This window comes from Ctenopharyngodon idella, chromosome 4 (assembly GCF_019924925.1).
Source record: "Ctenopharyngodon idella isolate HZGC_01 chromosome 4, HZGC01, whole genome shotgun sequence".
In the NCBI taxonomy this organism is placed as follows: domain Eukaryota; kingdom Metazoa; phylum Chordata; class Actinopteri; order Cypriniformes; family Xenocyprididae; genus Ctenopharyngodon; species Ctenopharyngodon idella.
In genome coordinates this window covers 5,474,449-5,497,172 of record NC_067223.1, presented here as the reverse complement: position 1 = coordinate 5,497,172, position 22,724 = coordinate 5,474,449, and the positions used below count along the sequence as shown (strand labels likewise).

Below are 22,724 nucleotides of genomic sequence, written 5' to 3'. Positions count from 1 at the left end.
TCTTTATTCTATGTCAAGCTATTTAAAAACTATCAAATTGTTTTATAATTATATACTCTGTAATATAAATATACTTAACATGGTGTAATAAAACAATTATTTAAATGTGGATGATAGGAAGAGCATAAATAATGCAGGCTGTTTAAATGCATTTTAATTTATTTACAATTCAAAAACAGTAGATTGGTCTATTTAAAAATACATAGTCCCAAAGCTCAAGGAGGATTGACAGCAGCAGCTTGAGGGAATATGAATTATTCCAGTGCAAAAGACAGAGAGTCTGAAGGTAAATTCACTCGTAATGATACATTATCCTCTGGTCTCAGTATAAGACACTTCATAGAACAAAACAAGAACCTGACCGCAGCAAGATATCATTTGCAGTTTGCCATTATTTCTAGGCGTTTATTGTCCAGTTACAGTGCCTGGGCTTGAGATTCACACCTGTCTGCAAAGCCTGAGTAGTTCCCAATTCATATGGTGTTCATTCAATGAGATCCTAAAGAAAAGATAAAAAAGGTCAGGAGGGGGGGGGGGTTATAATGCGTTTAATTTTAAATAAATATAAACAGTCAAATTGAATGGATGCAGGAGAGGATAATATTGTTTGATTTATCAAGCTCACATCATCTGAATCCTCCTGGACCTGGAAACCATTTATTTTGCCATTAGGGCTGCTCTCATTGCTAACATACAGATCATCTTCTTGGAGTTGCAGAGCAGAAAAGCGATACGCAGGTGACCTGCAGGGGACAGAATTTGACCAGAAGAGAATGTGACTTCTGCAAGGCAATCTGTATGTCAGATACTGAATATGGCTTTAAATGGATGTAATATCGAACACAAAAACCAATGAATCATGTTATTATCATGTTACCTTACCTTTGCCTACAGTTTATTTTCCTTGAAGTGATTATTAAAGCGGCAGTAATAACCAAACCAATGACCCCTACACAAGTACATGCCACAATAAGAACCAGCATGCCTGGCTGCAAATAAAAGGACAGTAAGTACATTTATTTATCAACAATAATGAAGGGTCTTATATTTTAGTCTGTGCATTGGTGGAGGGAATTTTATCTGACTCGATCTGCAGTTATATTGTTAAACCATAGATTGCGGCAAATTAGTCTTTATAAATGAGTAATAAAAAAATTAAAAAAAACAGACAAAGCAAAAATAGACACACTTTTGGGACCACAATCTAAGTTACTCAATGTTAACATCTTGTTTTTTGAACTATTGAAAATATCACACATGCAGTTGAATGACAGCCATGCTGATTTTCCAAAATACACCACTCTTGTTGATATTGCATATGCAAATTTTACTTATTAAAAGTATTTATGCTCTTCATATTGTATGTAACATCCATCCTCAAAGAATAGCCCCAAAATGTCTATAAAAAGATTTTTACTGAATGTTTTTGGCCACTCTATGATGCATAATGATTGTCAGAAATGGACCACTTACTGATCTCTCAGTATGCAAATTTGAGGAAGAAGGTGAACCGTCTTTCCCACAATTCTTTTTGAAAGCATTGTTTCTTGGAGGGCTGAAACCACCCTCACATTTATCGCCGGGAATCTTACGATACCTGTTTGACACAGTGGTATAATTATAACAGTAAAGTGTGTGTATGCATTTAGGAATTTGTTAGAAATAGAAAACAAGATGTATTTAATCACCCTGAAGTCTGAAAGTCCTCTAGCTCCCCATCTAAGCAAATATCCTGGGTTTGATTCAGGAAGTCAGGCTGTGGGAGACACTCTGAGCTGTTTTCATGCCGATAGAAGCCATAGTCGCTGTTGACAGGAGAGATGTTCAGAAAACATTTTTGTTTGGTCACAATCAGAAGTCAAAACCTCAGTGTCATGCAGTTTTTCCTACCACATGAAATCTTCTCTAGTGCAAAGACACGGGTGCTGCTGCCTGCTGACCACATATCCTCTCCCATTTCTACATGCTGAAAGTTTTTTCAGTCTTCTAAATGTCTCCTTGTAGCCCAAGAGACATCCGTCTGTTTCTGGGTCGGAGTCGTAGTCAGAGTGCGCCAACCACTTCACATAGTCCTGTTCACCACCTAGGAAATATGATGATTTGAACAAACCCCTAAACATATGTTTTAAATTGCCACATTTGTGGTACAGATATGAATGATCTTGAGTAGTGTGAGCAATGGTGTTATTTTTCTAAGCAATCATACTCATGATTTCACCTGGTAGTTGATAAAACTGGTGAAAAAAAATCTTATTTTCTTATAATAAAGAATTATTAAGGGACTAGAATATCATAGAGACTTGAGCCAATAAGCAACCACCTAGCAACAACTCAGAACAAGATTGTAAAAATTTAGATTTACAAAGGAACTGTAATTTCCTTTTTAATGCAGCAATGGCAAGTCAATGGTTGAATAACTTCGGGCTGTCATTGAGCGTCTGTTGGCCTTGAGCATGTTGAATCGGCGACACAGCACGTAGGTGAGAGAGATCACTCTGATTGGCTATTCATCTTAGCGAACCAGTACAACCAGTACTACTGCCACCTGCTGGTATGGAGAGTTATTTCCTCTAATGCAGGTTCAAAATATATGTGCTTGTTGCACGTTGGCTTTGCCATATGTTCAAGTGCAATTTTTTGGCCCAGACGTAAGCGACGTGAAGCGACACTACAATCATCGCCGCAAATTCTTTAATGTCGATTTGGTGTGCCTGAGCCAGTGTTGGGGGTAACGCATTACAAGTAATGTGAGTTACGTAATTAGATTCCTTTTTTAAGTAACTAGTAAAGTAATGCATTACTTTTTTTGCATTTCCTTCAGGCTTATTCATTTCACTTTTGGTGTGAAAGGGCCTTTACATTTGCCAAAAATAGAACAAAAAAAAAAAACAAGCCCAGATTAGAAAATGTAACGCAAAAGTTTACTTTCCGTAAAAAGCAATTAGTTACTTTTTTAGGGAGTAATGCAATATTGTAACACATTACTTTTAAAAGTAACTTTCCCCAACACTGGTCTGAGCCTTGATGACATTTATATGATGCTTATTATTTGAATTCTGCCCATAATTCTTGAAAAGTTTCTTACATTCTCTGTTGATCAGGTGCTCAAAGTCTATGGTGACAGCCACCCACATGGGCTGATCATCATCATCTGGGCGGTAGCCGAAAATGCTGATATTCATTGTCTTAGTGCCCGGCTCTGATGCCAGTCCTGCCAAGAAGATCGGGTGGTCTGTGAAATTAAATGTCTTCCAGCATTGTCCTTCATCTGTGGAAAACCTGAAAACATCCAGACACACATAGTCATATACGACAGCGACCACAAATTACCTTTCAAATGATTTTCAGAACTTGTGCAATACAACTCCATTTAACAGGGCAAGTGATGGTGTTACTTTATGGAGCTGATCTTTCTGTCTCCATGCGCCTCCACTGCCACTATCAGGCCTCCAGAGTCCAGGATGCTGTAGTGGTGAGGTCCTCTCAGAGTCCCCCACCAGGTGTAACCTCCGTCCCCAGACACATACACATCTGGCCGGGCAGATGAAATGGAGTCTCCTACACTGCCTGCAGTAACATTTAACATTTAGACCAGTTTGTTGGGCAAGATGGAATTGGTTAGGATAGAGGGGAGGGACCAGTACCATGGGCGATGACCAGACCAGTGGCGGTGGGTTCAGAGAGAGGCAGCATGGGAGTGATTCCGCTGAAGTGACTGTGCTCTCCGTGGATGTGCAGGTTACACTGGAACACACATTTACAGTAACATTTAAAGTCTGCCTAAAATGAAAATTCACACTATCTATTTTCTGCAAGCTTGTATTCAGATCTGCGTCGATCCAATCAACAGCCAGTAGATAGAAACAAACCCATGCCCTACATTTTTTCTTTTTTGATAATCCGTTTCACTTAGATTTTCATCACAATACTGAAGAATACATCTTTCACTACTTCCATTACATCACGACTTCCGTTACATCTCAATCGTCAAATCTATATGCCACTGTATTCATAAACATTTTTAGCACATGTACATGTTTAAAATAGGCTTTTTCTTTTGAAAAATGTTCGTCCAATATTGGCTCATTTTAAAAATATGTTCAAAATGTTCTTCTCCAACTTCCTGTTTGAACAGGAAACAGAGCAAAGAAAACTGTGCTCATCAGAACTTCAACAGATAAAATTTCTAATCACTCCTCATCTGTTACCTTTTCTGAGTTTTCTGGACAATCCACATTCTCTGGCTTCTTCAGAAATCTCCATCGGCCACCTCTGTCAAACGAAATGACTGAACGAATGCGTCCATCTGCAGCCCAAGAGGAGTATGACATCTTTTAGTGATGACTTCAGCACTGTTACAAGTGTGATTGGCTATTTGGTACTAAAAGGGTTAGTTCACCCAAAAATGAAAATTCTGTCATCATTTACTTACCCTTATTCCATTCCAAACCCACTAGACTTTCATTCATCTTCGAAACACAAATAAATATATTTTTAATGAAACCTAAGCAATTTCTGTCCCTCCATTCCACTAAAACTTTGAAACTTCAAAAAATTCATAATGAGATTGTAAAAGAAATCCATATAAATCAAGTGATTGTGATTATTGTTACGGGTGGTTAGGTATAAGCAGCGCAAGAAGACCAAGGGATTAGGAAACAGTCTTTAATATAAAACTCACTCAGGAACATGCAGGAAAATGGGTCACACACACCTCAACATTAATGCAGACAGGAACACAAGGAGTATAAATGCTAAACCAAACAAGGGACTAATAGGCTAAATAATTAGAAAACAGGTGAACAGAATGAATAATCAGACAAACAGGGAAACTAGGTCAACTTAAGAATGACAAAACTGAACAAAACTCTGACAATTATGGCTTTTATTAACATATATACATTGCTCAACACACATCTATGGAGCACATCAAATATCCTTGATGCAAAATTTTCATTTTTGGGTGAACTAACCCTTTAAGGACAACTGAAAAAAACATGAAACAAATGTTCATACCCTTCTCCAGTATGTTGGTGAAATAGACCCCTCTCAAGGATGTAACGTTAGTGAAATCGCTCTTCCCCTCACCGCCGAACAGGTGGCGCTCCAGAGACTTAGAATACAGGATTCCACGGTCATCAGAGGTATAGATTGTCCCAAAATATGTGTCTTCTGTAAGCATGTGAGATCACATCACAAACAAACACTCCGCCGACGCAGCTTTCTCTCATGCGAGATAAGAGATCAGCCATAAGCATCATTATTCAAACACACAGCAAACCCATCTAACCGGCTTCGTGTGACAAAACGTGAATCGAACGTCCAGTGAGAAACAGATGTAAAAGCATGATGGGAAATAAGATAACTCTTCACATGAGCCATGTACTGCATCTGTATGTCATACATACATGTAAAAACAACGAGGGGTGTTTTTGTGTGCGATTTTCTCTAGTGTTCCTCTGGCTGAAAGACTACACCATCCTCACTCTTATCTGTTTCCAGTGATCGTCACTGCACAAAGACCTCCGGACTCAAAGATGAATAGCGTACACCCTGACCCAAAAGAGCCTAGCAACTTGTGCAGAGACAGTCTATGACATGTCAGCACAAAATGAAACTCGCTTGACAAGTCTTGCCTCCACACTGTTAAACTGACAGCAACAGTGGTTGAGCTGTTAAATAATAATACTTCTTTTTTACAGCACTGACAGTATGGGGAAAGAGGAATAAAGGAAGTTAAAAAGCGTGAAACAGCACCTCCAGGGTTGTCCACATGCATGAAGATCATGTCCTCGTCGCCGTCCAGAACAGAGTAGAACTGCAAACAGACATCAACAGTGAGTTAAAGAGTTGCATACAGTGTTGTGAGTGTGTGTAGCTCTTGAATCAACTTTGTGAGAGGTTATAACAGGTTTTATTTGCTGTCAAATCAGCAGGAGCAACTTGGAAGGGTGAAGGGAGTAATGGCACAGCTCACATACATTTCTCAAAACATATTTATGAAAAAATACACTTTATATTATATATATATATATATATATATATATTTAAAACAAATAATTATAAATACATTTAATAATAATAATAATAATAATAATAAATAATACATAATTTGTATGTATAATTCAAATAAATTAATTATAAATACATTTATTTATACTTTGTATTATAAGTGTGTTCAAGCTTGTGTGTGTTGTTCACACCTGCTCTGTAGTGGCTGATGGTAACTGAGCTTTTTTGAAATGGTCACCCTGGTCTGAGGACACATAGATGACACGGGGAGAACCCTGTGAACACAACATCTCGTAAATCAAGCATGCCATGATGATTCTTACAGAAGGGCAACATATAGTGTGTTCATGTGTGTGAACACATGCTTGAGTGCGCATGTTGTCTGTAATGATCCACACCAGTTTTTCCATGACTGAGGTAAACAGGAAGCCACCAATGTATCCGAAAGAGAAGATGTTCTTGGCGATGGTGGCAAAGGTTTTGCCAAAATCCTGTGTCCGTCTCAGAATAAGCTCACCTCGTCTTGCTGCCTCCACTGGTTCAAACACAATTAATAGAGTTAATTAATGTATAAAGTCAATTGAAGGATTAGTTCACTTTAAAATGAAAATTTCCCCAAGCTTTACTTACCTTCAAGCCATCCTAGGTGTATATGACAGCTCTGGGGGGTTAATAAAGGCCTTCTGAAGAGAAGTGATGCATTTGTGTAAGAAAAATATCCATATTTAACAAGTTATAAAGTAAAATATCTAGTTTCCACCAGACCACCTTCCGCGTCAGTCAGTTACACTTTCTTCTTAAGTTGAATACGGAAGGCGGTCTGGCAGAAGCTAGATATTTTTCTTTATAACTTGTTAAATATGGATATTTTTCTTACACAAACTCATCGCTTCACTTCAGAAGGCCTTTATTAACCCCAAGGAGCCATGTGACAGTATGGGTATGTTTATGATGTATGTAGACGGAAGCACTTTCTTCAGCTCATACTCGTTGGTCCCGTTCACTGCCATTATAAAGTTTGGATGCGTCAGGATATTTATTAATATAACTCAGACTGTGTTCATCAGAAAGAAGAAAGTCATATACACCTAGGATGGCTTGAGGGTGAGTAAAGCTTGGGGTAATTTTCATTTTAAAGTGAACTAATCCTTTAAAATTAATGACCAATTTTTTTTCTGTTATATTAAAAGTGTATCACAAAGAAGATTGCACTAGATGCACCTGTTCCTTTTGGGCTGGAACTGAAGAAAAGAGTAATTCCAGATCCCCTTGAAAGGAATAAAAAATTATATTTACTTACAGAAACAGATTTATTCATAAAACTCATTCAGATCCCTATTTTTGTGTTATTGTTCTCACCATGTGAACATATGAACTCCTTCATGAACTTCAGACCAACTGTTCCCAAAGTCTTGTGAGAGCCACAGCCCATCCTAAAGAGAATACGAGTACATAAAAATAAAATAAGGGGGTGGTAAAGACCTCACACCTCAAGTCACCTTAAAACCTGTTAAGGGGGCTAGATGAAACAGGAGGGAAAACTTTACTCACATCAATGCTGATGCCCACAAGGTATTTTGGGTCCTGGTAGTGGAACTGAATGGCCTGTGCCGGGTGGAATGGAAGCTGCACTGATCTGAACGTCACACCGGCATCCATTGATGTAAGAATAACTCCTCCTGGTGTCTCGGTGAAAGGCAGGTTGGCTGTTAGAATCACCTGTAATGGCAACGTAAAGTTGTATCGTTCTGGTAAAATAATTACAACCCTATGAAATATATAAGGTCCAAAAGAATAATAGTAAAACAGCAGGAAATCATCTTCACACCAACCCCACTTCATAGGAAGTTTAAAAAAATTGTGGTTTGTGGTACGTTTAGACACTATGTGGCTGCTGTCAATAGCAGTTTCCGTTAAATGATGAGCTGTCTTGAGACAGTTGTAGTTTGGACAAAATCTCTCTAGAGTCAAAATGAAAAAACTTATTTCTCACATATTGACAACTACGAAGAATGACAAAGTTTCACTGAACAAAGGTGATATAAGTTAATTGCTATATATATATTTCTATTAGTTATTAACTAATTAATTAGAATTAGTTAAGACAAGTGGCTTTCTCAAAGAATAAAGCCATGGCTACAGACTTCAAACTTCATGTTAGCACATTTATTTACCTGTTGAGGGTTCCCAGGTCCAGCACTTATCCCAAAGTCTTTCTTTATAAATGTGTTGTTGATGGCATGGGAGATATCATGAAAAGACTTTCCATAGTCATCACTGTAAAAAGTTTCAACTTATCAGTAAGAAAGTCCCAATTGGTTGCATGTAAATGTATCTTTGGCTAGACCAATAAACCATGGCAATATTTGGCTTTTTTGAGATTGGCATCAGCCTATTATCATGGTTGCATAGCTGATTAACAGAAGCGCCAGTGAAAGCTCCATGTTATTTGAGAACGGGTAAAAATGCACCACTGACCTCCTGTAAAGGCGTGTCGAACCACCTTCATAAAATGAATCTGAGGGAGCGCTGAGTGTGGAAAGAACCAGGATTACCTGAGATGGACAGGAAAGGGTTCACACTACTTCTGAATGATTTCACAATACTCACACACTAAACAAATTGCATTTTATCAAACGGAATTTGATGTAATGACTGAATATGACAAATGCTACTATATTCATCCATATTATCAATACATTAACCTTAAAATATACAACTATGATGGGATATCTTTTAGTTAATGTTATCCTTTTGATGATTTGGCAAGAATTACTAACCCCAATTCCATCTCCAACCCATGTGAGGGTGAAACTGGATCCATCATCACCATGAAACCCCGTCTGAGAAAAAAAAAAAAAAAAAAAAAAAAACAGGAAAGAGTTGCACATATACTGATGAAAGTGGACTTTCCTGTTCAGTCTGCCATTTAAATGAATAGTTCACACAGAGATTTAAATTCTCATAATTCACTCTCCCTCATGTTGTTCCAAACCTAGAACCTTATATAATAAATATAGGCCTATATTAAAAAAAAAAAATATATATATATATATATATATATATACAATAAGGTTCTTATACATATATGTATATATATATATATATATATATATATATATATATATATATATATATATGTGTGTGTGTGTGTGTGTGTGTGTGTGTGTATATATATTAATAAAAAGTGTTTCAGTATCCAAAACAACATTGGACGAAAAAAATATATTTTTAAAAACTTTATTTTAAAATTACTAATATGTTATTAAAATATCTAATATATAACTGTTAGTAAATATGTAGATAATTTTTTTTACCACGACTATAAACGTTGTCGCCATAAATGTAGGATGAACTCTGGGCCACATTTGACATTAATCTCAATGTCAAATGTAAAAACCAGCCAAAAATAAATAAATAAATAAATAAATTAACTGTATTTGGATTGTGTGAACTTAGTATCGTTCTCACCTCGTGTGTGTGGCTGAGCAGAAGCTCTTGTTCTTTGGGCGACAGTGGAGACTTGCATGCTGTGAAAAGCGGTTGTCCAGTCCAGGTGTCCCGTCTACGTCTCGAGTGACCCTGTGCAGTCCGAGAGAGGGTTACTGTTCGCGCGTTGCGCTTCCCTTGTACGAACGCATCCTCACCCAGGACCACCAAGCACACACTACCGAACACGAGCAGTGTCCAGTTCATGACTGTATGACAGATAGAAAGCTGTAAGTTTCTGGTGCCTCAGATGTTGCGCGGATTGCGCGCTGGAGGAGGAGTGAGCGCCACTGTCCGGGTATCGACTCACCGCAGACTCCAAGCATGCGTCTCAAAGTGAAGTGACAGCATATCATTCTGAGTCAGCAGGATGGATATTTATGCTGCACGAGCCTAACAAAGCATTAATTGCATAGTGTACAGCATTTAAAGACAACATAGTGTGCGCAGAACATCAGTCTCAGGGGCAATTCGTAACTAATTTACGTTTTTGGCGAACTGGTGACGGATTCAATCATTCGTACGTTTTCGAATGATCTGCTTACGCCCCACTGAGGGTCTTTATGGTTACTTAAAAGTTTTCGAAGGACTAAAAATCTTACAAATTCATATAAATTCACCAAAACGTGAAATTGTTAGGCTTTCTCATGATTTCTCAGGGTTGTGCGCACTGCATTTTGGGCATGTGCTGTCTGGGCAGGAAGCTCAATAGGTTTTGAGACACAGTCATATAGCCTACTTGACTAAAATCAGATTCAAACTTCAAAAATGAAATGATTTATATTTGTGTTGTGGCACACCACTTAAATTAAAGTGCCATTTTTGTCATTTCTGACAGACATTCCAGTTTTTAGGCTTAATTTACGTTATGAAGTTCAGTCATTGTTATTAAGGTAAGACACGATGTAGTTCTTTATTAAAAACACATTTCATGGTGATTAAACGCTTTTAGATACACGCTTGTCGAAATGAAATCATTTTCATTTTTCACAATGACCGTTACACATACACAGTGTCAGCCCGTCTCCAGTCCAGTGTAGATGCACATTTGGACTCATAAAGGTATCTTAAATACAAAAATAAAATATAAAACATGGCTTCTCGGGTTTGAAACATTTTACAGATCATTTTCAATTTATACAACAGAAACCCTGCAACACAAACCCACAATGTATGTAAACTTTAATATAACCCCCATATTAATAAATAATGCCACAGGATTTTATTAAAACATCTCTGAGCTTTCTGTTGCAAAGCACCATGAGTCGTTTAAAAGAAAACGGCTCACAAATGTCACAGTATGTCCGTTTTTTGGCACAGGATCAATGTAATCACACAGGTAGTTGTGGTTAAGACAGATCTGGAAGGACTTCCCGTGGGCTTGAGAGTCTCTCTCTGTCTCTGTCCAGAGGAGCAGCCAGCTCTTCCAGCTGCTGTTGCTGGCTGTTTTCCAACTCTTCCAAGCGTCTCCGCAGCACACACAACTCCCTCTGGTGCTGCTCCTCCTGAGACAGGAAATGCAAAAGAACAGATGAGTGGGAAGAAGAGGGGATAAGAGAGAGAAGAGGATGGGAAAGCGGTAGATTTATATCCTAGGTTTTGTTATGGCTGACGAATATATTCTACTTTGTGGATGGGATGTTTGCAGACACCTGTATGTTTGAGAAGATGGACTCTGCTGGGATGAGAAGGGATTGGGCCAGAGGGGTGGAGGAGGTCATCTGGTTGCCCAGCAACAGACGGCGAAACTCATTGTGTCTCCTCTGCAGCTCTTTTAGACGCTTGCTGAGCTGAGCGTGTTCTTCAGAGTATGAGGATTTCCTGAGCACACAAACACACAAATAAATAAGAAATATTATATAAAAAGACACACACACGTTTGTTTTTGTGAATTTTGGGGACATTCCATAGGCATAATAGTTTTTATACTGTAAAAACCGTATTTTCTATCGCCCTACACCAACCCTACACCTAAACCTCCCCATCACAGGAAACTGTGCACATTTTTACTTTCTCACAAAAACTAATTCTGTATGATTTATAAGCCTTTTGAAAAATGGGGACATGGGGTAATGTCCTCATAAGTCACCCTCTCCTTGTAATACCTATGTCATACCCATGTCATTATACAAATTTGTGTCCTGATATGTCACAAAAACACGCACACACACACGCACACACACACACACACACACACACACACATATAAATAATAACAAAATAGGCCTGGTTTACACAGAATGCGTTTTTGCTGTTAAAAACACAAGATGCAGGTCAGTGGAATGAAAATGAGCGCAAGGTCTAGAGACACGTTTTTTTAAAGGTTTAACGTATTTTAACTTTAGTGCCAAATTTTAGAATGCCATATCATGTGCGACATGCTGCAAAACACGCAAGCGCAACAGTTAAAGACATCTGTCTAGCGTGTTTACATTGAAAAACAATGGAAAAGTAGTGCAGTGGAATGGAAAAACACGTTCTGTATGAACGGCCCCTTAAAACACACACAATTTGAATTATTTTACATTTAATTTATTATATTTTAATTTAATTTATATGATCATTCATATATATATATATATATATATACACAGTGGGTACGGAAAGTATTCAGACCTCCTTAAATTTTTCACTCTTTGTTATATTGCAGCCATTTGTTAAAATCATTTAAGTTAATTTTTTTCCCTCATTAATGTACACACAGCACCCCATAATGACAGAAAAACACAGAATTGTTGACATTTTTGCAGATTTATTAAAAAAGAAAAACTGAAATATCACATGGTCCTAAGTATTCAGACCCTTTGCTGTGACACTCATATATTTAACTCAGGTGCTGTCCATTTCTTCTGATCATCCTTGAGATGGTTCTACACCTTCATTTGAGTCCAGCTGTGTTTGATTATACTGATTGGACTTGATTAGGAAAGCCACACACCTGTCTATATAAGACCTTACAGCTCACAGTGCATGTCAGAGCAAATGAGAATCATGAGGTCAAAGGAACTGCCTGAAGAGCTCAGAGACAGAATTGTGGCAAGGCACAGATCTGGCCATGGTTACAAAAAAATTTCTGCTGCACTTAAGGTTCCTAAGAGCACAGTGGCCTCCATAATCCTTAAATGGAAGACGTTTCGGACAACCAGAACCTTTCCTAGAGCTGGCCGTCCGGCCAAACTGAGCTATCGGGGGAGAAGAGCCTTGGTGAGAGAGGTAAAGAAGAACCCAAAGATCACTGTAGCTGAGCTCCAGAGATGCAGTCGGGAGATGGGAGAAAGCTGTAGAAAGTCAACCATCACTGCAGCCCAGTGGGGCTTTATGGCAGAGTGGCCCAACGGAAGCCTCTCCTCAGTGCAAGACACATGAAAGCCCGCATGGTGTTTGCTAAAAAACACCTGAAGGACTCCAAGATGGTGAGAAATAAGACTCTCTGGTCTGATGAGACCAAGATAGAACTTTTTGGCCTTAATTCTAAGCGGTATGTGTGGAGAAAACCAGGCACTGCTCATCACCTGTCCAATACAGTCCCAACAGTGAAGAATGGTGGTGGCAGCATCATGCTGTGGGGGTGTTTTTCAGACCTAAAAATGGCTGTCCACCAACGTTTACCATCCAACCTGACAGAACTGGAGACGATCTGCAAGGAGGAATGGCAGAGGATCCCCAAATCCAGGTGTGAAAAACTTGTTGCATCTTTCCCAAACAGACTCATGGCTGTATTAAATCAAAAGGGTGCTTCTACTAAATACTGAGCAAAGGGTCTGAATACTTAGGACCATGTGATATTTCAGTTTTTCTTTTTTAATAAATCTGCAAAAATGTCAACAATTCTGTGTTTTTCTGTCAATATGGGGTGCTGTGTGTACATTAATGAGGGAAAAAAAATGAACTTAAATGATTTTAGCAAATGGCTGCAATATAACAAAGAGTGAAAAATTTAAGGGGGTCTGAATACTTTCCGTACCCACTGTATATATAAAGATTTATATATTTCTTGATGTCACGTTGACTTTAAAAAAACTAAAATATTATCTCTAGATTGTTCTCTATAGCAAAAGGCCCCTGATAGTGTTATAAATAGTACAAGAAAGTACTTTTTTGCAGTGCTTGCTTCAATTTCAAGCTCTTCTATCTTGGCTTCCAGGAGCTGAATCTTGTCTTGAAGTTTCTTTTCTTTCAGTTCAGTCATGGTTTTCCTCTGGATAAGAAAACAGGCCAATAGTGCACCTTTAATAATAATCATTATGACAATAAATATAATAAAAACATAAAAGTATTAAAGAGAGTCAAAGTATAAGCAAGATGTAAACGTGTCATGTTACAAAAGTAAAGACTTTTGTAGACTTTATGCACTACCTTTTTCTGAGCAAATGCTGCCCTCTGCAGGCGCTCTTTAGACTGGCTGTATTTCTCCCGTAGCTCTGCTTCTTTCTCCTGCAGTTTGTGTTTCTCCTCCAACCATTCCACTCGCCTTTCCTCCACCAACCTGTGACAATAAAACATTGACAATTCACTTCATTTAACAATTCACTGTCCACTACACTGTTACAATTTTTATTGTAAGTGTAGCTTAGAGTGAATTTATTTGATTGTTTTATACCATGTCAGCATCTAAGGCTATTTTTATGAAAAGAACAGAGTAAAATCGTATTAAAAAACAGACAAATAAGATGGGGATAGACAAACAGGATAAATAATTTACATATAGAAAGATTAAATCTATATAATTGTAGGTACACTTAACAGACTGGCTGAACATGATTTCAGGGCAAAATAAAAGATCTAATGTACCATTATCAACAAATCATCCACATTTGTCATTGAAGGGGAAAATGTCTATCAAGCACTTTTATACAAGCAAAATCTTGCTTTGAAATCAACATTTCATCATAGTAATCAACTCTATCTTAAGCCTCTAATCTGAAGAAATGCTAAACAGCACGTTTTGATGCTCACTCAGCAAGCTGTCAGCATTCTCTGAAATATTTTTGCTTCCCCTTTGACAGCATTGCTAGTATCCAGGTTACCATAAGGCGTACCTCTCGGCTTCCTGTTGGGTCCGTTCCATTTGTGTGCGAGCGCTCCGTAGGTCCTCTCTCACTCGCTCCAGACTTTCTCTCAGTCTGCTGTTGGTGTCCAGCAGCTCACTCTCCGAGTGAGAAAGAGTTCCTATCTGTAGGTTCAGCTCAGCGTTTTGCTGATGAACACAATTTACAAAAGTTATTTGAGTTATATGATACATCATGACTTCCACCTCAATATTATGTGCATTCACAGTAATTTCACTTATTTTACAGCACTTACTCGTCTGAGGTCTGCATTTTCTGCTCTCGAGGTCTCCAGCTCTTCCAGCTGTTGGCCCTGCTGCTGAACTTTGGCTCTGTATCAAATGTAATCGGATAGGAAATAAAACGGGGGTTGAAAATCATACTATTATATAAAAAAACAGTGAGACTTAATTTTCCCAATAAGACCAGGAAGTAAATAGGGTTCTTTCTGACTTTATGTGGACTTTAATCATAAATAAGTGACCCTCAAGAAGCTTGCCTCAGGTTTTGCAGTTCCTTACGAACAGACTCTTCCCCCAGCTGGGCAGCACGGAGACGTTCCTCCCACTCCTCTTTTTGAGAGTTCCCTGTTGCCTCCTGAAGAGCTCTCTGCTGTTCAAACTCAGATAAACGATTTTCCAACTCCAGCCTGGTGACAAAGAAATAAATACATTAAGATGCAGAAAATCCCATGAGGCTTTGAATCAGTTCCTCGTCTGATAATATTAGCGCCTACTTCTCTTCCTGAAGGGTGGCCATCTTGTGTATCTCCTCCTCTCTTGCTGCCTGAACCCTGCGCATCATCTCTCGCTCTTTTTCTGATATCAAGTCTTTATTTCTGTCCAACGCTGACTTCATGACCTCGATATCTGACTGCAGACCTAAGGGAGAAAGACACTCTGTTATTGCTGTAAAACAGGTTAAAATAAAGTAAAAGAGAAGGAAGATGATGTTTACCCTCTACTTGGCACTGCAGTGTGTCTCTGTCTCTTTCTATTTCTCCTTTGGCTCTGACACATTCTAGTTTTACGTTACTCAACTCCAGCTTATGCGTGTGCTTCATCTCTTCAATCTGGCCAATAAAACATACACAATTGCTAGGATATATTACTACAGATATCAAGCATGGGGACATGTGATCATAGAATCTGACTGGTCAAGTCACTCAGGCTGTATTCGTGTACCTGACTGCTAAGTGAGTTGATCTCCCGCTCGGCTTTGTGCAGTTTGCCTGTGAGGAGTGTGTTTTGTTCCTGAGATAGGCGAAGTTCACTTTCTGTCCGGTCCAACTGCATACGAATAGACTGCTTCTCTGCCTGCACATTAACAGATGGATCTTTATAAAATATATAAATTTTTATATATTAAATGTTGTGACACTGACATGCAGTACTGTGCAAAAGTCTTAGGCCACCATTATATGTTGTTGTAGCAATGGTATAATGACCATATATAATTATTTCTCAGTCTCTTTATAAGAATATAACCAGAATATACAGGAAATTTGTATGCAGTATTAAAAAAACAGAAAAAAACAGCTTTTAGGCTAAAGTGGTAAGTATTTATTGACCTCCCCTTAAAACTGAGCAATAGCAGGTACCTGGCTCTCTTAAACCTAAATGGAATTAAAAAAAAAAGACTGGAAGGCCAAGAAAACTTTCAAAATATGGTGAGAAGTTTCTCAGAGTTTCTACTTTGAGAAACTGGAAGAAGTTCAGGAGGTCACACTAAATACTGATTTTTGCTTGAAGAAGCATTTTTGAATTTTTTATTTATTTATTTATTTTTTTGTACATTTTGAGTCCCTGTATTTTCTGTTTGTATCATAATAAAGAGACCAAAAAATAAATATGGATGAATAACATTGCTAAAACAACAAAGTTGGTGGTGGCCTAAGACTTTTGCACAATACTGTATATGTCACATTTGAATAAAAAAAACAAAAAAAACATGCTGAAATGCAGAACATAATATATTTTAAATAAAATATTCATGAAAAATAAAAATATAATAAAAAAAATAGTAAAACATACAAGTTTGAATTAGATTTTCAATCAAAGACGTTTAATGTGATCTCAGACTTTGACTCCACAGTACATAAATTATTTATTTTATACTTAATATATTTTTGTTGTTATTAATATATTTATGTTATTATAAAATATTTATTTTATTTCTAAAATATTTATAATGTTTTTATAAACACATTTTTTATGTATAAAATATTTTATATATATATATATATATATATATATAACCTTTAAAGTTTTTATGACAGTGTAGAGAGAGGAGGAAATGGGATTGGGACACTGAGTGAATGGTTCTTCATGTATCATGAGCATGTGCAGTACCCACTGTGCCACTGCTCGGACAAATTTGTTATGTCTTTTAATATTTAAAAAAACATATTTCTGACTTTTTACACTGAGCTACTGTTTTTACTAAAGAGTAAGTTATGAACTTACTTGCATGTATCACCAAAAACCTACAACTCCTTAATTAAATACGCTCACCTCCAGGGCTTTTACTGCAGCCTGGGTTTCAGCCAGCTGCCGGATCTGAATCCGCTGCACGTTTTCGGCCTGAGCACCTGAGTTATTTCTCTCCGCTCTGAGTTCAGTGACCTCTGCTTCCAGTCCTTTGAGCCGCTGGTGGAGTTGAGCTTTCTCCCTCAGCAGGCCTTCAACACGCTTCCCATTCCGCGCCGGATCTCCGCTCTGCAGTTGAGCGGCCAGATCCTCCTTATCACGCTCGAGTCGGGCCACCTGCAGAATCACATATACAACACTCCTTCATAAATTAACACTACTAGGCCATAAATGCAGTTTCAAATTGATAAAACATACATCAGCATCATATCGTATCCGTCTCTCCTCCAGGACTCGAGCGTGCTCCTCTTTCTGGTGATCAAACTCTGACTTGAGGAAGGTGAGGTCATAACGAAGCTTATTATACTCTGACCTGTAATTCTCTGCTTCCTGTCACAGAGAGAGAAGAACACTTCAAGACTAAACCTACATTAAACAGTTACTAAACGTCTTTTATAACAGGCAGTTAAGACAAAGCAATGAGTTTGTTTTCTATCTGTCATGGACAGGATTCTGGCTGTGGCATGTCCTCATGTGGTTATCATGGCAACAGGAGTTAATAGGAGTCAGCTGGCGTGGAGGGGTGTCTGTTACCTCCTGGAGTTTGTTGAAGCGTTCTCTGATGGGAGCCTCCAACTCCTGCTGCACCTGAGCTCTCAAGAGCTCCAGCCGCTGAGGGGTCAGCACCTTAAACACAGAAATAAACACATGATCAACACAACACAAAAAAAGTGCTACTTATTCAGTAAAATGTCCTGTTCAACACCAACGCACAATATCATTCGGTTTATTACAAGCTTGCAGTTTTGTCGTCTAGCGCTTTAAATGCTCGAGCTCTTTAAAGCAGGATAGATTCTGATTGGCTCAAAAAATGATCTGAAAGTGATTCTAACGTTACTGTTTCTCGGTACCATTATTGTTATAATGTAGTGTGGTGTGGACTATTCTTTAATATCTCAAATGATTTTTAGAACCACATCTTTCATTATAATTATTGTACAGGGCTTAATTAAATCATATTTAGACATTTAAAATCAACCATTAAAAATCATTTTCAGTAATTCAAATAAAACTGAAATAAAATAAAATAAAATGTAAATACTAGGTGGAAAAATTTATAAACGTAAAATTTGAAAAATTAAACTGAAAATATAAAAATAAGAGCTAATTTTAAATTATATAAGTATTTAAATAATGCTAAAATAAAACTGGTTTATATTTATTGTTTAATAATGCTCTATAATCCTGATTTCATTAATTTCCAAATTTGAAAACTGAAATCTAGAAGATAAAATATAAGATCATGCGTTTAATATTTTTCCAGTTCCCCATATTTACATTAATGTTATTCATAACATCATTTTGATTAATTCAATATAATTCTAAAATGTAGAAGAGTCATAGTCATAACAAAAAATAAGTAGATGCATCCAAATTTTTTACTTGTATTGTAATAATTATGAATTGATTTGCAATAATGAATCAAAGTTATAATTTTCACAAAACTTTGAATATTGTCATATATATTCATATCTAAAAGTACGAGTGACTAGTATTGGTATTATTAAGTTTTAATTAGTAGCAACTAGTATGTAAAACTAAAGTTTTACATAATATTTTTGAGTGACTTATAATGAAATTACTTATAATAAATAATGAAAATTACTCTATGTGTTGCCCATCTATGTAAAATGAAGTCTAAAGTAGACAGTAAAGTGTACCTGCAGTTTGAGCTCCTCCAGCTCTCGTGTTTTATCCAGCAGTTCTCCTCTGAGCTCGGCCAGCAACAGCTGCTGTTTCTCCTGAGCGACCTGCCGATCACTGAGCAGCCGTTTCAGTTCACTCTGAGCCCGGGTGTATTCATCCTGCAGCCTGCACACACAAACACATTTGCAGAATTTAACCCAACAATGCATCCCACAACTGCAGAAATGATCAACCTTGAAGTTTAACACAGTATCTTATATAAATATGCAGTAAAATCAAGCCGTCACTAACCTGGTGTGCTCCACTTTCAAGGTCTGATAGTTGGTCTTGTGGTTCTCACAGCGCATTCGCTCATCAATGAGCATTTTCTGGAGCTCCATATCAGAGCTGGTGAGTCCCGTAGAGCCGCCCAGGAGGACTGTGGCTTTCCCACCTCCTCCTGCAGGCTCCAGGTTTGGGAACAGGGCAGATGACTGCCCTAATGTTGGAGGGTTCATCTGGTCCATAGCAGAGACAGAGAAAAAATAGTGAGGGAACAAAAGCAAAAGATTTTTATAAATCCCTCTCAGCCCACTAACACTTCAAGAGATCTCTAAAAAAAGGATCTCAATCAACACAAATGACTTCAGCCATCCAAAATCAAGAGATGCAACTACATCTCATCAGGACTGACTATTTTAAATCACTTGTAAGAGCCTTGTTAGCACGAACAAAGCATCTAATCACTACATGTGCGGCACAAGAGTCCTTACTGGCTCTCAAGTGATTAGATGTGAAGCTCAGGCTGGTCTCCAGTGATTTACTCTGTGTTGTAGAAACAGAGCTACTCCAGCATAAACACATAACGGCTTCCCATGTTGTCAAAGCAACCGAACCACTTGGGAAACTAACCTCGTGCATTTAAACCAGCGCAAGATGAAGCGTTTCGTGTTGTCCTTGAGTGCAAGTTTTAACTGTTGCTATTTTGAAATGTCATGCGAACAGTGTTTGATCCACACTGCATACTGCACTTCTTTCATAAATAAACACCTCTGCTGGGTGTAACCTACTGCATGCGATCAAAGCTGTACAAACCATAACAATACATGTGTGCATTAAAGGGAAAAAAGTAAACAATTTTAGCAGTTGCTGTAAAGTTACCTGATCCAACACTGACAGCGACGCACTGTTACGCGTTGATGATGGCGGCCTGAGTCGCATTTCAAAATAAAAGACTTCTTTTGACACTTTCCGTTTGTTTATGGCCAAAAGCGATGTCTGGCCTAGGAAAATCGACATCAACCTTTATTCAAATGTCATTAAAAATGTGTTAAAACATATTGCGTAGTTGTGCTTGGAGTTAATTGTTTTATTTGTGATAACGCAATGAAACATGGCAAATTGTGCGGACATAATTTTTGGCCAGGCTGTCATGCATTTTTTTTTTACGGTCTATGGTCATACAAAAAAATTATGAACACGTGCAAAAGAACCAACGAAAACTTGTAATCAATTTTTTTTTTTTTTTTTTTTTTTTTTTTTGTATAGTAAAATAAAACTTGTAGCTGTAGTTTGCCTTTTTTGCCAAATAATCTTGTCAGATAATTACCGTGTTTTGTTCTTCCCTCCTACATAAAATTAAAAAAAAAAAAAAAAAATCCCCTCCAGATATCACTTTTGGTCTCTACTGTATACATAGAATGTATTAATGTATTTTATAATAATATTTTATTTAATTATGTATGAATGAATGAATGAATGCTATTTTCAAGATTTGGTCAACATTTTTAGGGACAATGATTTAATTTTCAGTTTGTTCCTCTCTCAATCTTATGTTTTAGATACAGTACACTTGGGATATAGTTCATGAATCATAGACTAATGCTATTTTATGATTTAATTTGCGTTCTTTTTGAGGCATCTTTACTCAGCTTTTATTGTCTTTTTTTTTCCTGCGAAGGAAAGAAAGGCATATGACATGAGTTTGAACAACATGAGGATGTGTAAATGATGACAGAAGTTTCATTTTTATTTTGAATGTCGCAATGCTATTTGCAATAACGCTTTTCTGCCAGCAGAGGGCGGAATTTACTGGCGTCACGTGTGATGCTGCTCTCGTTCATTCACAGACAGCTGTGAGGTAGTTCTTAGTGTAAGTTTTGTATTTGTAAAGGATGATATTAACTGCAGAACAATATTACCACAGTAAAAGTACAACTTATGTACCCATGTCTGTGTAAAACGTTCGTTGTGGTTTCCTATTTGATTTTTCATGAGTCGTTGTCCCTTCAGCTATGCTTCTATACAGCGTTTATAAAAAGATATTGATATTGGCGCGAGTGTTTTTATTTTGGCATTGCAGTCCCTGAACCTCTTGATATCTTTGGGCATGAACCAGCCCTCGTGCTGTTATGAAAGTTATTTATAGTTTTTGGTAGATACTTTATCTTTAAAAGGACAAAAGATGAAACCACTCCTGAAATACCCACTGTTTTCCCGCAGTTTATTATGTGTGAGTGAAGATAGACTGTTTTTTTTAACGCATTTTATTCAGGTGCTTGATGCTGATTGTTCAGACATTGTATTTAAGAGCTTTATGTTATAACATGCAGTTTATTTTTTGGAATACCAAACATAAAATGTTGCTATTATCCAGAGGTGGGGGACTCGAGTCACATGACTTGACTCGAGTCAGACTTAAGTCGCACATTTTAGGACTTGAGACTTGCTTGACAAATATTAATAAAAGACTTGGCTTGACTTTGACTTGACATTCATGACTTGAGACTTGACTCGGACTTGAGGGTAATGACTCGAAATAACTTGTCTTTTGTTGAATAAATATCTGTTTTTGAACGCGCCGCAACCTAACCACGTGACGCAGCAGGCACGCAGAGAGAGCTATCTTGAGCTCTCTCATGGACAGAGGATGGACAGTAGTGACTGAACATGGAAGGCGCTATGCCAAGAATAATTAAGTAAAAAAAAAAAAAAAACATTAAAAACGTTTTGGACATGTTAGGAGTTGACTTTGAATTGGTTTTGTGTTCATTAAACAGAAAATTGGGTTAAAAGCAGTGCTGTCAACGTTTTCCAGTTTAACGCGTCAAAAATATTTAACGCAAACGCAGCATCCGTTTTTTCTGTCATCCTTTGGCTAGCATTGCAATATATGATCACGCTCTTATTCATGCAAATGCTTTTAAACCAGCGCGCCAAAAGAGAAAAAGAGAATGCGCTGTCTGTGAATGTCCTGTCACAAACACGACGCACAGAAAGACGCGCGCCTGAATGTCACGATTGAACGAACGATAACACATAATGCCAAAAATGTGCGTTTTGTCGAGTATCCTCATTAGAGCAGCCTTGAATGAGTTAAATAAAGTCTTAAACGAAAGTAAATAGTTGTGAGAAAGTGGGACGCGCGTGAGACCAATGCTGTCTGTCATTGAAGAACAAAGGTAACAGAAAATTATCACATTAAATTTTTTGCAAGTGCAATGCATTATAAATGGTTATTCGCTGTTTATAAGGAAATTTCAGGTTTTTTTTGTTTGTTTGTTTTTTTTTTTTTTTTTTTTTTTTTGCAGTAGGACTTAGTATGTGTACAGTGTCTAATAATTGGCCTTCAGTGTTAGACTTTGAGTGAAAAGTCTATGGATAGTTTATGGGGATGCACATAAATATATTGTATACACATACACACACACACACACACACACACACACACAAAGAAAAAAAAATCATACAGGCTTGTGAACCCAAACATGCATACACAAAACTAAACAAAACAAAACTCAAACTTGCAAACAAACAATACACTTTTCACTCATACATGCGCACACACATTCACTCACAAATATTAATGAATCACGCTCAATCAAATCACCTCTCCCTCTCA

At 37.5% G+C, this 22,724-nt stretch overlaps 2 protein-coding genes across 3 annotated transcripts; both read right to left on the bottom strand.

Moving 5' to 3' along the window:
• Positions 1 to 141: 141 nt before the first annotated feature.
• On the bottom strand, positions 142 to 9,818 carry si:dkey-159a18.1 (sortilin). Its single transcript, XM_051890911.1, has 21 exons — positions 9,484 to 9,818; positions 8,793 to 8,855; positions 8,491 to 8,567; positions 8,187 to 8,289; positions 7,564 to 7,731; positions 7,372 to 7,445; positions 7,234 to 7,280; positions 6,411 to 6,547; positions 6,204 to 6,287; positions 5,758 to 5,818; positions 5,017 to 5,172; positions 4,209 to 4,306; positions 3,645 to 3,744; positions 3,396 to 3,567; positions 3,086 to 3,279; positions 1,891 to 2,083; positions 1,689 to 1,805; positions 1,474 to 1,597; positions 883 to 989; positions 626 to 743; positions 142 to 499 (listed from the first exon to the last, which is right to left on the bottom strand). The coding sequence occupies exons 1-21, from the start codon at positions 9,706 to 9,708 to the stop codon at positions 485 to 487; spliced, it is 2,433 nt and encodes an 810-aa protein (XP_051746871.1). The 5' UTR covers positions 9,709 to 9,818; the 3' UTR covers positions 142 to 484.
• Positions 9,819 to 10,383: 565 nt separating this feature from the next.
• cep83 (centrosomal protein 83) lies at positions 10,384 to 20,105 on the bottom strand. Of its 2 annotated transcripts, none has more exons than XM_051890914.1 (16): positions 19,985 to 20,105; positions 19,136 to 19,341; positions 18,859 to 19,009; positions 17,732 to 17,824; positions 17,396 to 17,527; positions 17,063 to 17,314; positions 15,734 to 15,865; positions 15,507 to 15,621; positions 15,286 to 15,430; positions 15,049 to 15,198; positions 14,806 to 14,881; positions 14,541 to 14,698; positions 13,858 to 13,987; positions 13,596 to 13,699; positions 11,154 to 11,322; positions 10,384 to 11,006 (listed from the first exon to the last, which is right to left on the bottom strand). In XM_051890914.1, exons 1-16 carry the CDS (start codon positions 20,042 to 20,044, stop codon positions 10,851 to 10,853), a joined length of 2,229 nt encoding a protein of 742 aa, XP_051746874.1. In that variant the 5' UTR covers positions 20,045 to 20,105; the 3' UTR covers positions 10,384 to 10,850. The 2 variants fall into 2 exon arrangements, with proteins under 2 accessions (XP_051746874.1, XP_051746875.1); XM_051890915.1 differs by lacking the exon at positions 19,985 to 20,105 and adding an exon at positions 19,736 to 19,967.
• Between the last annotated feature and the right edge of the window lie 2,619 nt (positions 20,106 to 22,724).